At 56.3% G+C, this 12,172-nt stretch overlaps 1 protein-coding gene across 1 annotated transcript; it reads left to right on the top strand.

Moving 5' to 3' along the window:
- The first annotated feature begins 570 nt into the window (after positions 1 to 570).
- On the top strand, positions 571 to 3,232 carry LOC129201323 (PHD finger protein 7-like). Its single transcript, XM_054812441.1, has 6 exons — positions 571 to 604; positions 1,315 to 1,462; positions 1,675 to 1,941; positions 2,152 to 2,265; positions 2,418 to 2,536; positions 2,709 to 3,232. The coding sequence occupies exons 1-6, from the start codon at positions 571 to 573 to the stop codon at positions 3,230 to 3,232; spliced, it is 1,206 nt and encodes a 401-aa protein (XP_054668416.1).
- Positions 3,233 to 12,172: the final 8,940 nt, after the last annotated feature.

Genomic DNA, 12,172 nt, shown 5'->3' with positions numbered 1-12,172 from the left:
CTCCACCTGCAACAGAGGAGCCCATCTAGTCCAAGCACCTGCTCAAGCAGGGTCCCCTGGAGCAGGCTGCTCAGGCCCTTATCCCGCTGGCTTGGGCCTGTCTCCAAGGCTGGAAACTCCACAGCCTCTCTGGGCGACCGGTGCCAGCACTGCAGCCCCGTACGGGTGCAAAAGCAGCCACCCCCCTGACTCGGGTGCCGAGGTGGCCGTGTCACAGGGGGCGGCAGGTAGCCGAGGGCACCCCTGCCCATACTGGGGGCACAGACAGACGAGTGCTGGTGATGTCAGAGTGGCCACTGTGACCCGTCGCCAAGGCCTGGATAAAGGGCTGCTGGGCTGTGGCCTTGCGACCTGGCGAGGTGAGGAGAGGGCAGGGGAAGAAGGGGCTTGCCCAGGGCTGCCGAGGGAGGAGGGGAGCCGCACTCCTTGGGGCTCCGGGGCCTGCGATACAAGCTCACCGTGTCCCACTGCTCTCTAAGGGTTGGCAGAGGAGTGTGCAGAGGAGAAACCCCGGCACTGCTGCGGCAGAGCCTCTCCAAGCACTTGCTGTCCATGTGCACCACGTTCGCGATGAAGCAGCAGGACCCCGACTCGAGGGAGCAAGGTGAGAGCGAAGTATCCCTCCCCACAGCTCCCCATGGCTGGCAGAGGGGCTGTCAGGGCAGTCTGCATCCGGCCAAGCTAGGCCAGCTAGGCGTGGACAGAGCCAGGGCTTTGGGGGACGCTTCCCTCAGCCCTGCAGAGGTGCTCATTCCCAGCGGCATTTGCTCTCTCCCCTCCAGCATGCATGCTGTGTCGCCGGGCAGAGGCTGACCCGGATATCTGTGGGTGCAAAAGCGCAAAGAAGGGGCTCTGTGCCCACACCTATTGCCTGGTGAGTTGTCCTGGGGCTCCGTCTGGCTTTCGGCCAGGGATAGTCCCCTCCTTGCTGATCTCATGAGCTCCTGGCCTCCTCTGCTCTGCAGTTCCTTGCCAGCGGGCTTTTTCCACAAGAGAGCAGGAACGGGTTTCTCACCGAGGACACCAGACGCGCAATCCAGGAGGCAGCCCAGAAGGTGAGCATCTGGCAAGAGCCGGGAGGCTTGTAGCAGGAGAGGCTTGCGGGAGCTCCACCTGGAGCCCCGGAAAGAAATCCCAGCCCTTCCACCAGCTCTGGGACAAACGCCTGCTCCCAGCAGCTCCGCAGAGGCTCCGGCACAGGCCAAAGCTTCGTGGACCAGGCCGATCTGCGGGCTGTGAGCCAGCAATGCCCACAGCCTGCGCCCGGCCCGGAGGCGTGGGGCCAGCCACGCAGGCCCTGAGCCTGCCGCTGAGGGGGGCTGCTCTGCTCTTTCCAGCGCTGCTTCGTTTGCGGCGAGACGGGCGCCGCCATCACCTGCCAGCACAAGGGGTGCGACCGCAGCTTCCATCTCCCTTGCGCCTCAGAGGGTGAATGTGTCACCCAGTTCTTCGGGCTGTACAGGTAAGGGCTGCCGGCCCTCGTGCAGGAGCCTCCCCACCTACCAGCAAGCGAGGAACCCACAGGGACGCTTCCCATCAGCTTGCTACAGCCCGAGCCTGAGCCCGGACAGGAGCTGGGGCTCCTTTACACCTCCTCTGCCCTCCTCGCCGTCACCGGGGAAGGACTCGGCACTTCTCACCTCACCTTGCCCATCCCTTCCATCCTTCTCCCAGGTCCTTCTGCTGGGAGCACCGCCCAGAGCAGGCAGTGCAGGCCGCTCCAGAGCACAACACCACCTGCATCATCTGCCTGGGCCTCGTGGAGGACAAAAAGTCCTACCACACCATGGTGTGCCCAGCATGCCAACACGCCTGGTTCCACCGGACCTGCATCCAGAAGCAGGCTATCCATGCCGGCGTCTGCTTCCGCTGCTTGCGTTGCCAAAGCAAAGATCAGTTCGTGATGGAAATGCTCACCATGGGGATTCGAATCTCCAAGAGGTTCGTTTTTCTCTTCCCGACTCACAAGACGTCAGGCGCAAGCGTGGTGCCAGGCCAGGGCAGGCCTGGCCGCCTGCTGTCCCCTGACTCTTTGTCCTCTGCTGCGTGGAGGAGCTGGCAACAGGGTGTGGGCAGAAGGGCAGGAACGGCCTGGATCTGCCTGATGCTGGGGCAGCCGGGGCTCAAGACTTTCCCTTCCTTCTCCAGCAGACAACCGTCACGGGAGAGCGACCAGGCATTTGGGCTGGTGTATCAGAGGCACATCCGCTGCAATGCCAGCAAGTGCCTTTGTCTGGGAGGCAGGGAGCAGGCAGAGGAAGAGGGGTGAGTTGCCAAAGCAGCGATCTAGGGCTCTGCATGGGATCTCTGTCTCCCCACGTGCTCAGGGAGGAAGGACTAAGAAGAAGGGTTCTGCCAGGCAATCCGGTGCTTGCGACACTTTGTCCTCACAACCAGCAACCCCTTTGCTTCCCCAGGTCCTGGCAGATGCTCCTGTGTAGCTCCTGCGCAGCCAAAGGCATCCACAGGCGCTGCTCCTACCTGAGGAACAGCGCAACCACCTGGCAGTGTGACTGCTGTGCTGGCCTGGGCCCTGGTAAGAGGCAAAGCACCCGGGTGTCCCCCGCGCTGGGGCCAGGGGCCAGGCTAGGCCTGGTAGCAGGGACTTAGGTTGGGCTTGGCTTCAGGAGGGCTGTGGGCACCACGATGGCCTCTCCTGCCCCGGGGCTGGGTGGCCGTGCTGCTGACCTTCCTGCCCCCCCTCGCAGGCGCCAGTGACAAGTCAGAGCTTGCCAGCATCAGAACCGCCAGCCAGGCGGCATCGGGGCTGTCCCATGGCTCCCTGGTGCCTGAGAGCAGCAGGCCCAGCACCATCACCTACCCACCACCGGGGCCATCCCGCAGCTCCCCAGGGCCTGAAAGCAGCAGCCGCTCCAGCCACCTTGGGCCAGACCGCATCCGGCACCGCTCACGCCTACAACATCGGGCGCAAAAGCCATACAGCCGGCCTGGCAAACCCCGTGGGACCAGCCATGTGCCAGCTCCAAGTGTCGAGCCGAGCAGCCCCAGCACTGCCTGGCAGATGGCGCTGGGGCTGTTCCTCGGTTTGCTGGCGCTCCAGAGGAGCAGCTCCACCTCTGCCAGCCAGGCAGCGTCAGGGCTGTCCCGTGGCGCTCTGGTGCTCGAGAGCAGCAGCCGCTCCAGCCACCCTGGGCCAGACCGCATCCGACACCGCTCGCGGTTACAACATCGGGCGCAAAAACCATACAGCCGGCCTGGAAGATGCTGCTGACCAGTCATGCGCCAGCCCTGAGTGCTGGCCCCCATGCCCCAGCACAATAAAGTTGGCTGCTCATCTTAGCTGCACTGGGAGATCCCACACTCGTTTGTCCATCATCCTCCTCTGCCCTTCTCAAGGGCCAGTCTTAGGGGATGGGACTGGGGGTCTCCCTGCTCTTCTCCCCCAGGGTTGGCAGCATCTTCCCCAGACCGGAATTCCTCCCTATGAGCTGGCCTTGGCCAGCTGCCCAGCACCTTGCCCATGTGCTTCAGGCCTTGCTGGCCCCGGGAGGCTGCAGTTCAGTGTCACTCCAGAGCAGCGCTTTCCCCCAGTGGCATGCTCACACGCATCCCCCCCCCTCAGCCCCATTGCACCCCTCCTCGCTACCCCTTCCCCACTCCCCTGCGACAGCTCTCCCCCACCTCCAGGCGCAGCGCCGCCGTCCCACAGGGCACTCCTTGCCCCGGGGAGGGCAGCCTTGCCCAGGAGGCCCTGACTGGGCCCCAGCGCCCTGGCATGTCCCGGGGAGCAGTGGTACTGCCGCCGGGCTGGTGGCGAGGCTGCTGCCAGACTTGGGCTACCCGGGCTCCCTGCTCCGGCCTCCATTCTCTGTCCTGGCCAAGTTGGGGGGACCAAGCCCAGGGGCTGCCCCTGCTGCCATGGCGTGGCCTCAGCCCACTGGGCTCGGGGTGCCTGCGCCCCGCTGGGGCTGGCAGTGCTGCCACTTTTGGGGAGTGCTGCCTGGTCTGTGGGAAGGTGCCCGCTTTGGGGGTGTTTCTGCATTTGGCGGTTCTTTCTGGACTTGGGGGAGGCAGAGGCTTAAGGTGTGCCCCTGGGCTTGGGGGTTTGGAGGTTGCCGACAGGTTTTTTTCGGGGGGGGGTGTAGCTTCTGAGCCTGGAGGTTGGTGCCAATTTGCGGGGAAACTTCAGGGTTTGGGGACGTTGCTGTGTCGGGTGCATGCTGCCAGGTTTGGGGGGTGCTGCCAGGTGTGGGGTGCCTCTGGATTTAATGTTTGTTCCTGGATTTGGGCAATGCTACCAAGTCTAAGGGTTATCTCTGGTTTGGGGGGGTTGAAAGCAGCACCGGCTCCAGTGGAAACAAGCCCTGCTGTCCCTGCAGCAGTGCCAGCAGTGCATTTCGTAAGGTGCTGGGCACCGGTGTGGTCACGCTCCACGCTCTGGCTCGTGGTTTCAGCAGCTCGGGTAGCCGGCTGGCCACCCTGGAGAAGAGCTGGGGTGCCACCCTCAGATGTTTTTCACTTGCTGTGTTTGAGGTGAAATTACGTCTCTCACGTCTGGAGTACTTCAGGAGAGTACACACCACGCTGCCTGCCCCGCCCTGGTAGTAAATGATGTGTTTCTCTTTGGAGTTTAATTGCCTTATTCCTTCTTTTGGTCCTCTGGTGCAGATCACTCAGCGCCAACGGTGCAGGCTGATTGTCGCATTGCGCCTGCTGTTTTGCTTGGCAGTGCTGCAGGAGGGAAGCTGGGCAGTGCTGCTCCACTGCCTGCTGCTGGGGTAGCTGTGGAGGAAAAGAGGCTTTAGGAAATCCCTTCCCGAGTCCAGCTGAAGCTCAGGAGGTTTTCTGCCAGTGGAGCTGCTGTGGCACTCACAGCACTTGGCGAGGTCTCGGACTTTTCTTGGGCTCGCTTTAGTTTCTGCTCCGTGTGAGATTGTTGGCAAGCATGGAATCCGCGCAGGCAGCCTGTGCTCCTGGGGAATTGTCTTGTTGCTTTTTGTCACAGAGCGGCTTGTCAGACAACTGCCTAGTGAACGAGGCTTCTAGTGATGGTTTGCTATCTGGATAGTCAGAAAAACAGGAGAGGGATGGAAGTCACTATCTTTAAGCTGGGTGGAATCAGCAACTCGAACTCATGAAATGTCTTGGCACATCTCAGATGAGCTCTGCTAGCATCCTCTGCCTTTAGAGTGATACTGGGTAAGATCAGGAAGCTTTAGTCTCGTGCTAGCTTTTCACCTGCAAACACTTCCATGTACTTCTTCCTGCATCTGCTTTTGTCCCTCTAAAACCAAGAGCTGGTCTCTGGGTCTTCTGCTTTGTAGTCAATGGTATTACTTTTTAGTTTAGTTCATCTGCATTTCTTTCTCTCGCTCCCTCTCTGTCTCGGAGAGCTGAATAAGCTGTTACAGAGAAGATTAACCAGGGGCATATTCCTGCATTGAAGAATACAACGTAGGAGAGAAAGGCAGAAGTGTCTCCTCAGGAGACATCTACAAATGACATCTACAGGCTGTGTAGAAGATGGACCGCTCCGGGCCAGGGTGAGCACCCCGTGACTCACTTGCGCTCCAGTTGCTGATACAAGGCGTGGTGGTGGGGCTGAAACTGCGGAAATCCCTGACCTGAGATGAGGTTGGGGGGGGCATTCCTGTCACACCGAGAACTCCACCAGAAGCTCATGTCACAGTGCCCTTTCTACAGCACACAGCTCTGCCTCCTGAGGCTGGAGAATGTCCTGTTGCCTGGCTTTGTCCCACCCCATCCAGGGACTTCCTCTTCCAGGTCAGAGAGCTTCTCAAGGTCTCAGATGAATCCTTTCCTGGGAGCTTTGGATACCTGCTAGGCAGTCTGTTTTCTTTTGAAGCGACCGACCGACCGATCAGCACAGTTATGCTTATCAAGCCACAAATCTGGTATTTGAGGGCTTGTTGCACCCAGAAATAAAGCAGGCTGCATCCATGTCACACTGGGGATTGTTTTGCACAATGACAGCTGAAGTGAGGCATACAGCATTAAAGGCAGCTGTGGGTTTGACTAGCTGAGCTACATCTCCAAGCCTTCCTACCTCAGCATCTTCTCCAGTGTGGTTAAGAGACGCAGGTACATAAAACGTTCCTGGTACGAACAGAGGACATCAGGAAGTGCAGTAGTGGTAAGACACTTTTATTTATTTTTTTTTTTTAATGGAATTGCATTCCCACCTCCAGCTTTTGAAGCCACTTTATCTGGCAGTAGCACAGCAGTATTCCTGAGGGTGCAGTTCCACCCGTGGAAACCAATTTGTAGCTTCCCATTTGCTGTGGCAGAGCAGCTCAAACTGGAACTAGCCCTTGCTGCAGAGATGCACCCCATAATGCTGGACGCTAGGGTTGTTAGCGAAGACAGTAAGATGAATGCCTTCTGGCAGCTGTTTTCCACTGCAGTATCTGCACACTTGACCATCATTTCCCCATCGTTACCGATTTCTTGCTTGTACGTGACATTAATGCTTCAGTTTACCTCCTGGCTCCCTAAGCTTATTTTGCTTGGGTTTTACCAACAGATTGCCAAAACCAATTCACAATCATTCAGCAGGCTGCTGGATTCTTATCTGCATCCTGTCTTTACCAATGCTGATGGGTACCAACCTGCTGCTGCTTACAGGAATCGGACTTCTTCTCACGGATGCTCTATCAGTCCCCAGATACGCAACACTGTGGGGGAAGGAAAGATGGTTTAGTGTCATGCAGTGATCTTTCGTAAAAGCACAGCAGCATCGAGTTAACAGAGGCCTTGTCCTTTAATGGCTTTTTGAAATTGCAGGACTTGCCGGGAAGGCTTCTTCAGAAATTTCTGCATGCAAAACCCCATGTACGCAATCACTAGGCAAAATTGCTGAGAGAAATTGGCAAGTAGGTATTCGCCTTATGTCGTTCCCGTTCTCCCTCTACTTGTAAGGAGGTGTGAAATGCACAGGGGTTTAGGTGCAGTAACGAAAAAGAGGTCGTCGGTGCCCTGTCCCCCAAATGCAGGGCTAGTGTTGCCATATGAAATACCATGCATTTCGCAGGCTGTGGAGCTGCTGGTCCTTTTCTTAGCAAGAGTCACCAAAGGAAAAGAAACAGAAAATTCCTGCTCGGTGTCTATTTTCTTCCATTTCTTTTCAGTTCTCCTTTGCCTTGTAGCCCAGAAACTTGTAGCTTTGGAGGAGAAACATTTCCCTTGCGTTTTGCTCTTTTTCCAGAGGCAGGTCAGACAGGTTCAGGCAGGTGCCAGTGTCGCGGAGCATGCAGCTCCTTCCACAACTCCTCCTTGCTAGCTGCTGCTGAAGCTGCTTTGTTGAAGCCGCTGTCTCTCCTGCCAACCCAAAGGGCTTCTTTGATTCCACTTCCCTGCATCTTCACACCCACCCGGAATAACTAGCAACTCTCGCGGTCAAGGGAGATCCTGCTGGGGTCCCTCGCAGACCTGCAGCACACCCTGTGTTGTTTCATGTCTCCTTGGAAGACTTGTAAAGGGAGAGAGCATCAGGCGGCAATGTTTGCTGATGTTGCGAAGCTATTTAGAGCAATGTGAACAGACGATGGTGGGGAGGGAGCCATGCTGCTACAGCCACAACCGTTCAAATAGCGGCCAAGGCGATGCTGTTAAGCAACGCTGTTTCAGGTCTCCATCCTCGGAGGCTTTCTAGACCCCACTGGAGGAACCCCCCAGCATCATGGACTGACATCCTCGCTGGAGCTGCCTGGCGCTGGAGGACGCAGGCCTGGGGCCTCCTGGTGACCTTTCCAACTTGAATGAACCTCTGAGACTGTGACTTCCCTGCTCCTTTTTTCCGCCCTGCTTCCCCCCCCACGCCCCTTGCATCCACCCACATCTGGCCCATTCGTCCACCTTTGGTCCTTCTCAAGGAAGACCCTGTGCGTGATGTTCAGGGTGCCTGTGAGACACCCGTGAAGGGGCCTGCATGATTGAGGAGAGCTGCTGTTCGTTTTCTTCCTGGTTTTCCTCCTCCTGTTCTTCTTCCCCCCGATCTTACTTTTCCTCCTCCCCCTTCCCCTTTCTCCAGTTTATTCTTCTCCTGGTCTTCCTCACCATCTTTTTGCTCATCCTCCTCCTCTTCTTCCTTTCCCTCCTCCTCATCCCCCACTAAATCTAGTTTAAAGCTCTCTGTACAAATCTGGCCGGCCTGTAGCCTAAGTAGCAGTCACATACAGGAAGCAACCTGGATTTTTTTTCCCCTCCCGCAGCCCAGAGGATGCCACGTTGTTGTCCTCAGACTCAAAGGCAGAGAGAAATCCACAGAAGAGTGGTGGCCAAAGAGTGAGCACAGAGGCAGCTGCAGCTGAAAGCACCTGAGCCCGAGGATGGCAGGGAGCGTGCTGATGTGCAGACAGGTAGGATGCTGAAGGGGTGTCAGAGACTGTTGGAAAGCCACAAATCCCCTGTTTTGTCTCAAAGAACTCATGGTTGGTTTTTTTTTGGGGGGGGGAAGGAGGGGCGGTGCGGGCGCTGCGGAGGTGAGGCGGTTGTAAAAGAAATCTACCAGACGCGAGTTACCCTAGGTTTGCTTTATTGCAGCGCTGGATGCACGGGGGAAACAGCTCCACCAAATGTGCATACAGGGATTAGCAACACACAGGTTATCTAGACTCAAAATATACATATTCATTATTTTTCCAAGAACAGGCAGTCCTATGATAATCCTTTCTTAGAATCCATTTCTATCTTCTCCTCCCCGTCACGCATGCTCAGTGATTTGAGTTGGTGGTCCTCAGGGGTCTCTGGTGGTCGTCAGTGGTCTCGCACCCGTGTTCGCTGAATGACCCTATTCTTGCAGGCATATGCAGTACGCTCGCTGGGGATACACCTCTCCATAACAACCTTCTTGATAAGATTGATATCCCCGGGCCTGTTGTCCGGTTGGGTAGGGACTGTACACGGAATGTAGCAGCATTGTACGTTGCCATGGTCAGTTAGCTTCATTACCTATTATTACCTTGATTAGAAACCCCTTTCCCACGATTATAGGCTTTGAAACAGTTCTAGGCCTTAAGCAGCTTTCTAGTTCACATAAGTTTTCCTCTAGCTAAGCTTCTATATTTTTTACAGCGGTGGATTGCTTCCCCCTACCTCCTCTGGTAACTTTCCAGCGGCTGCTTTGGGCGTGCGCCATACACCTTGGATGGAGGAGGAGCTCCCCCCAGCCCAATTCCAGAACTCTGTGGAGACAGACTGCGCAGACAGAACCCCCGAACCTTCTAGAACAATGGACTGCGCAGGTGCAAAGCTCATCTGCGTGTTACCGCCCCAAGGGTGGTCCCTGAGGGGCAGAACAGTAGAAAGGTGAGCATGCGCGCCACACCGGGGTCGACCCACCACCTGTGGACCAAGACCTGCGGACTAAGGAGCCATCCCTGTGACGACATCGCAGCATCCAAGGGTAGTGATACCTATCCTAGCCTCTCCTCTCCTCTCCTTCTTTTCCTTCTGTCCTTCTTTTCTTCTTCTCCTTTCCTCTTAAGAAATTCATGCCTTATAAAACCGGTTGTTGCCTTTGCCAGACCAATTTGCCTAGTTGTCGGTTGTCCTAGTCGCTGCTTATGGCAAGTGTTTTACCCGTTATCCGCACAGTTGCCACTTGTTGACACCTAGCCCCTAGATTGTTAATAAAACTCCGTTATATTGTTCCTCTGAGTCATTCCTGTGGCTCATTGCATTGGCAGCTCCGCTGAGCGGGACTCATGCCTTTGGGGGATGAAAAGATTCACCTCCCTCGCAACCCACCGAGTGCGACGAGACAAGGGGGTTTAATTTCACCTAACCCCAAAACCTCATGGATCCAAGCGCCCCTACGACACTTCATTCCAGATGCAGTTGGGAACATCACCTCGGGTTAAGGTTCTCTAACCCTTGCCATTAGAACACCCTTGAATTCGCTGCTTTTAGCACTAACAAACTAGGCTAAGGAGGGTGACCTTTTTCCAGAGGTTCAGTGACCTTTCCTCAGGTTTCAGTGCACGCTCGGGGAAACAAGCTAGGGCTGCTTTCTTTGCTCTTTCCAGAGGCTCATCAGACGTCGCCTGAGGGTTGTGAACATTCCCGCAGCTCGGGCCCCGCTGAGCCTGCTGCCCTGCTGCCCAGCCGCACAGAGGCTTTTCTCCGCTGAGATACCATTTGACCTGGTCTGGTGGGGAAGTTTTGGTCTCGTGCCCTTGCCACTGACAAGTGCAGATCATCTTGTGTACTGGATAACCCTTCTTTTATGATTCTGTGATTTTCTGAGGAAGGTTTCTTAGCTCTGCTGTAGGAGGCGGGTACAATTCCAATCAAGCAGACGCGTTTCAGATGTGCTGTTTCCTTCCTCAAGGGCTTTTCTGGCAGGGGTAGGAACAGAACATGGTTGTCCTGACCCAATCGATTGTGTTTTCCCTTTTCTGCCTTTTCCTCTCAGGAAGATCAGGTGATGAAGAGACACACACCTTTTCAACAGAGACGGTTAGCAGATGGGCTGTCAGTGTCCTTCTACTGCATTTGCCTTGTCACCACAGACTCAACCAAGAACCGTTTGTTCTTCTTCACGGTGAGACCTAGTGGTCTGACGACTTCTGCGTGACATAGTGGCTTAGGAATCCTTCCCAAGGAGGGCACAGGGGTTGCAGAGCACGTGGCATCAGAGGACTGACGGGGACAACCAATGTCCATTTTTTGTAGCGGTATAGTTTTTCCCTTTCTTACTGCACAGAAGCCATGTGCCGGCACATTCTTTGGATCTAGTTTGCCCTACTGAATCATCCGCTGTAGTCATGACTTTGAAAGCTCAAAACGCGCATCATTCCTCATGCTTTTGCTTTCCAGAGCTGCACTCAGAAGGGCCTGCTGACCACGGAAGAGAGGTGGCCGTGCCACGCCAGACAGATGTGCCTCCTGAAAGACCCCTGCTGTGCTCTCCACCGTGGCAGAGCCAGGAGGCGCCACGGCCAGCAAGCAGAAGGAGGAGAGGTATGAGGCAAAGCCAGGCTGATGAACCCTGTTGCAAGGCCTGCAATCTCCTCGGCTCTCCCTGCATCTCCTGGGGCTCAGAGCCATACCCGTCCACCACGCCAGGCACCCTTCCCATGCCATTGTCACTGCTGTCCCCATCCCTGTGCTCGGCACTGGCCCCAGCCCCACGCTCGACCCTGGCCTCCGCGCTCTATGAGAGCACTACCCCTCAGCTCGGCCCTGGCCCCCCATTCAGTGGGGTCCCCAGCCCCATGCTCAGCAGCACCCACGTCCCATGCTGGCATGGTTTAACCCCGGTAGGCAGCTAAGCCCCACACAGACGCTCACTCACTCTCCTCTGCAGTCTGACGGAGGAGGAGAGAATCAGAGGGGTACAAATGCAAAACCTCATAGGTTGAGATAAAGACAGTTTGCTAAGGAAAACAAAACAAAACAAAACAAAACAAAAAGAAAGCAAGTGATGCAAAAAACCACAGTTGCTCACCACCAGCTGACCGATGCCTAGCCAGTCCAGGAGCAACAACAGCTCGCAATTTCATTGCTGAGCACTTTGCCATAAGGTATGGGACTGGTCATTTGGGGTCAGCTGTCCCGGCTGTGTCCCCTCCCAGCATCTTGTGCACTCCCAGCCTACTCGCTGGCGGGGCTGTGTGAGAAGCAGAAAAGGCCTTGACGCTGTGCACACACTGTTCAGCCATAGCTAAAACATCAGTGTGTTGCCGATGCTCTTTTGCTCACAAATCCAAAACAGGGCACCGTACAAGCTGCTATGCAGAAAATTAACTCTGTCCCATCCAAAACCAGTATCCCATGCTCAGCGCTGTCCCTAACTGCACACTCAGTGAGGTCCCCATCTCTGTGCTTGGTGCCACCCCTGTCACGCGCTTGCAATGTCCACAAGCGCCAAACTTTGCAAGGTCCCTGCCCTTTGCTCAGTACATCCTAGTCCCCACTCAGTACTGTCCACATCCCCGTGCAGTTGGCCCCGTTCCCGTTCCCGTTCCCGTTCCCGTGCTCGGCACTTTAGGCGTGCCTGCGATCACCAAGGTCCCTGCCAGCACGTGCAAGGCTGCCTTGCACAGAAGCCCAGAATGGTTGAGGTTGGAGGGTGTGGCGGTGTGCTCCCCCCACACCTGAAGCCACAGCCACCAGTGGGGGTCATGATGGCTGCATCCAGCTTTCGCTGGACTTTGGGGGACAGATGGCAACACGGCAGCCGGGGGCT

This window comes from Grus americana, unplaced genomic scaffold (genome assembly GCF_028858705.1).
Source record: "Grus americana isolate bGruAme1 unplaced genomic scaffold, bGruAme1.mat scaffold_958, whole genome shotgun sequence".
NCBI classification, from domain to species: Eukaryota; Metazoa; Chordata; class Aves; order Gruiformes; family Gruidae; genus Grus; species Grus americana.
Note: the sequence above shows the minus strand (reverse complement) of the source record. Positions and strands in the feature narration are given on the sequence as shown.

Bases quoted from the DNA above. Each gene is read 5' to 3' on its own strand.
- LOC129201323 (XM_054812441.1), top strand. From the start codon at position 571: ATGAAGCAGCAGGACCCCGACTCGAGGGAGCAAG. The intron at 605-1,314 runs GTGAGAGCGAAG...CCTGCCGCTGAG, and splicing joins CCCCGACTCGAGGGAGCAAG to GGGGGCTGCTCTGCTCTTTC. The intron at 1,463-1,674 runs GTAAGGGCTGCC...TCCTTCTCCCAG, and splicing joins CAGTTCTTCGGGCTGTACAG to GTCCTTCTGCTGGGAGCACC.